The following is a 2,454-nucleotide window of genomic DNA, read 5'->3' on the forward strand; positions in this document are numbered from 1 at the left end:
AGCCCACATGTAATGGAACCAGGGGCATTTCGGTTATCTAGCCCGGTCAACGGGCCTTTGACCGATGGTAACGTGAGAAAATGGCATTTTTGAGTGCGTCTCTAACAGCATAGTGGCATTTTTGAGTACTAAAACATTTTAATGGTAAAAATGAGTAGTGTGACACAACTAGTGGCAAAAATGATAAAAACCCTTAAAAAATTCATTTTTCACACTGCGAGTTTTAAAAAAATTATACATACATACAAAGACGCATAACATGTATGTGTGTAAATTTTTAGGACGAAATATGTTGAAATGAGGGCTATATAGGAAAGACAAATCAGTTTCTTTTGCACAGGTTCAGGTATTTCCTTATGAAGATTTACATACACATCACATCCTTGTGTACTTTACCCTTTTTTTGGATTTTTTTGCAAAACAAAAAGTATAAATTACCGCATATTTTGTAGCTTCCCTTGTTCACATACTGTTTGGCACAAAGTACTCCTACCACGTCGTCTAAAAACCAAACCTCCTACTACGTACAGTACACACATGTGTCGGTGAAACACCCTCTAATCGAACCGAACTCAGTAGCCGGTGTCCACACGGAAAGCGTACGGCGGGTCGTCCACCGGCACCTCGCTAAAGCCATCGCCTCCGGTGTAGAAACCAGTGAAGTCGACCCTGGGTTCCCGCACGAAGGCCTCCTGCCGGTTGATGCCGTACAAGAGCCCGTCGCCGTCGACGCGCATCTTCTTCTTGCTCACCTGGGCTTCCCCGTCGAGAAGCAGCCGCGGCCTCTTGGCCTCCGCGCCCTCGCCGGGGAACAATCCGTCGTTGCAGCCCGAGTTGCCTACGAGGCGGCGCAGCACGTCGGGGTCTCCGACGACCTTGAGGAGGAAGGCGAGCATGAGCTTGGGCCGGCGCTCGGCGTCCTGCACCCGGCGCCACATCGCCGCCAGGCGGTCCTCGGTGGCCCTCTGCTCCTCCTTCAGCCGGACCACCTCCATGGCTAACATCTTGGTGCTGATGTCATCATCCTCCTCGTCGGCGTCTTCCTTGCCACGCTTGCCGCCGCTCCGGCGCCGGACGATGCGGGGCAGGAGGTGCGTCTGGCCGCGCAGGAAACAGGCGTGCGCGAACTCCCAGCGGTCCGGGTCGACCTTGCGGAAGCCGTAGGTGTTGAGCTGGCGAACGAAGCTGGAAAAGTTGGAGTGCTTGAAGTGCGCGGGCAGCAGCATCTCCGAGAAAGCGAAGGGGTCGGCGACGACGAAGCTGTTGCTGGCCGGCCCCCACCCGACCACGGCGTCCGTCGCCGGGTCGTCCACCATCGCGTACGTCTTGGCCACGAACGGCGCCACCATGCCGCCGCCGCTGCTCATCTTTCACTCGCGATTGATGTAGTGCCACGAATGAGGAATGACTTGTGATGTGAGAGTGGTAGCCGAGTTATACATTAATACATTAAAAAGATGGGACAGCTGCCAAGTACGAGCGGACGCGTGTCCGCGACGTGGAGCCCTGCGTGGCGTCCCCTCGTCAGGGCAAAAGATCGATCTCGATACGTGTCGCTCCAATCACCCCGCTGTCAAGTGTCAGCCTCATTATTTTTACTTGTAGAGCGTAGTGTGACCCTCGAGCTCATCAGTGGGCCTCAATACGTGCCTCTTCCGTCTTGGATGAGCAAAGATGGAAACAATATCTTGGACCACGATTGTCGCGTATCTACAAGTGGTATTCAAGCTTTCCGTTTCTTTAGTGTAGAAAATGTTCTCTCGCCTCTTTTGGCGACTAAAGAAGCAATCTGACGTGTGGACAGGGGAAGAACACCACGCACGGCGCTGATGGAAACATTAAAAAGGGTTGGTTGATGGGATGCAAAATGGAGCGGTTCCACCTGCTGCTGAGCTCGGCGCTGATGAAAATGGCAGCTCCCGCTCCCCGGCTGATTGGTTGGTCTAAAATTTCGGGATTTAGCTTTGTCGACACATGACTGAGGTCCCCGGCGATACGGCTACGTCGATCGGCTCGTCCGCCATCTGGGGTTGTACGTGGCGACCAACTGCCGCATGGTGGTCCAGGCTAATTCCAAGCGTACCATAGACGTTCTCGTTTGTCCTTTTCTTTTTCTTTCGATAAAGGTCGTTTTATTATCTTAAAAATGTTGCATAAGCGGATATAAATCATTATGAGTAACACGCGACCTCTGCATAACTAAAATGTACACAGCCAATTCTAAAAAGTTTACAGAAAAAAATAGACAAAACTGACAAGACGGCAACAATAGAGTCCTATAGACCGACACTATGCCTATGTCGAAAGTGGTGGTGGGTCAATCCGAAGGTTATGCTGCCACTCATGTTCAAAAAACCTCCGTAGCCACCTACTCCAATCGCGTACACAGCGCCTTGAACAACGGTTAGTACTCCACTAGCTGTAGCGTAGACCACATACGAAGCGAGTGCGTAC

At 51.8% G+C, this 2,454-nt stretch overlaps 1 protein-coding gene across 1 annotated transcript; it reads right to left on the reverse strand.

Annotated features, from left to right (window-relative positions):
* Nucleotides 1–312: 312 nt before the first annotated feature.
* LOC119292294 (heat stress transcription factor C-2a-like) lies at nt 313–1,391 on the reverse strand. Its single transcript, XM_037571140.1, has one exon. It carries the CDS (start codon nt 1,365–1,367, stop codon nt 573–575), a length of 795 nt encoding a protein of 264 aa, XP_037427037.1. The 5' UTR covers nt 1,368–1,391; the 3' UTR covers nt 313–572.
* Nucleotides 1,392–2,454: the final 1,063 nt, after the last annotated feature.

Source organism: Triticum dicoccoides, chromosome 4B (assembly GCF_002162155.2).
Source record: "Triticum dicoccoides isolate Atlit2015 ecotype Zavitan chromosome 4B, WEW_v2.0, whole genome shotgun sequence".
In the NCBI taxonomy this organism is placed as follows: Eukaryota; Viridiplantae; Streptophyta; class Magnoliopsida; order Poales; family Poaceae; genus Triticum; species Triticum dicoccoides.

Bases quoted from the DNA above. Each gene is read 5' to 3' on its own strand.
- LOC119292294 (XM_037571140.1), bottom strand. From the start codon at position 1,367: ATGAGCAGCGGCGGCGGCATGGTGGCGCCGTTCGTGGCCAAGACGTAC.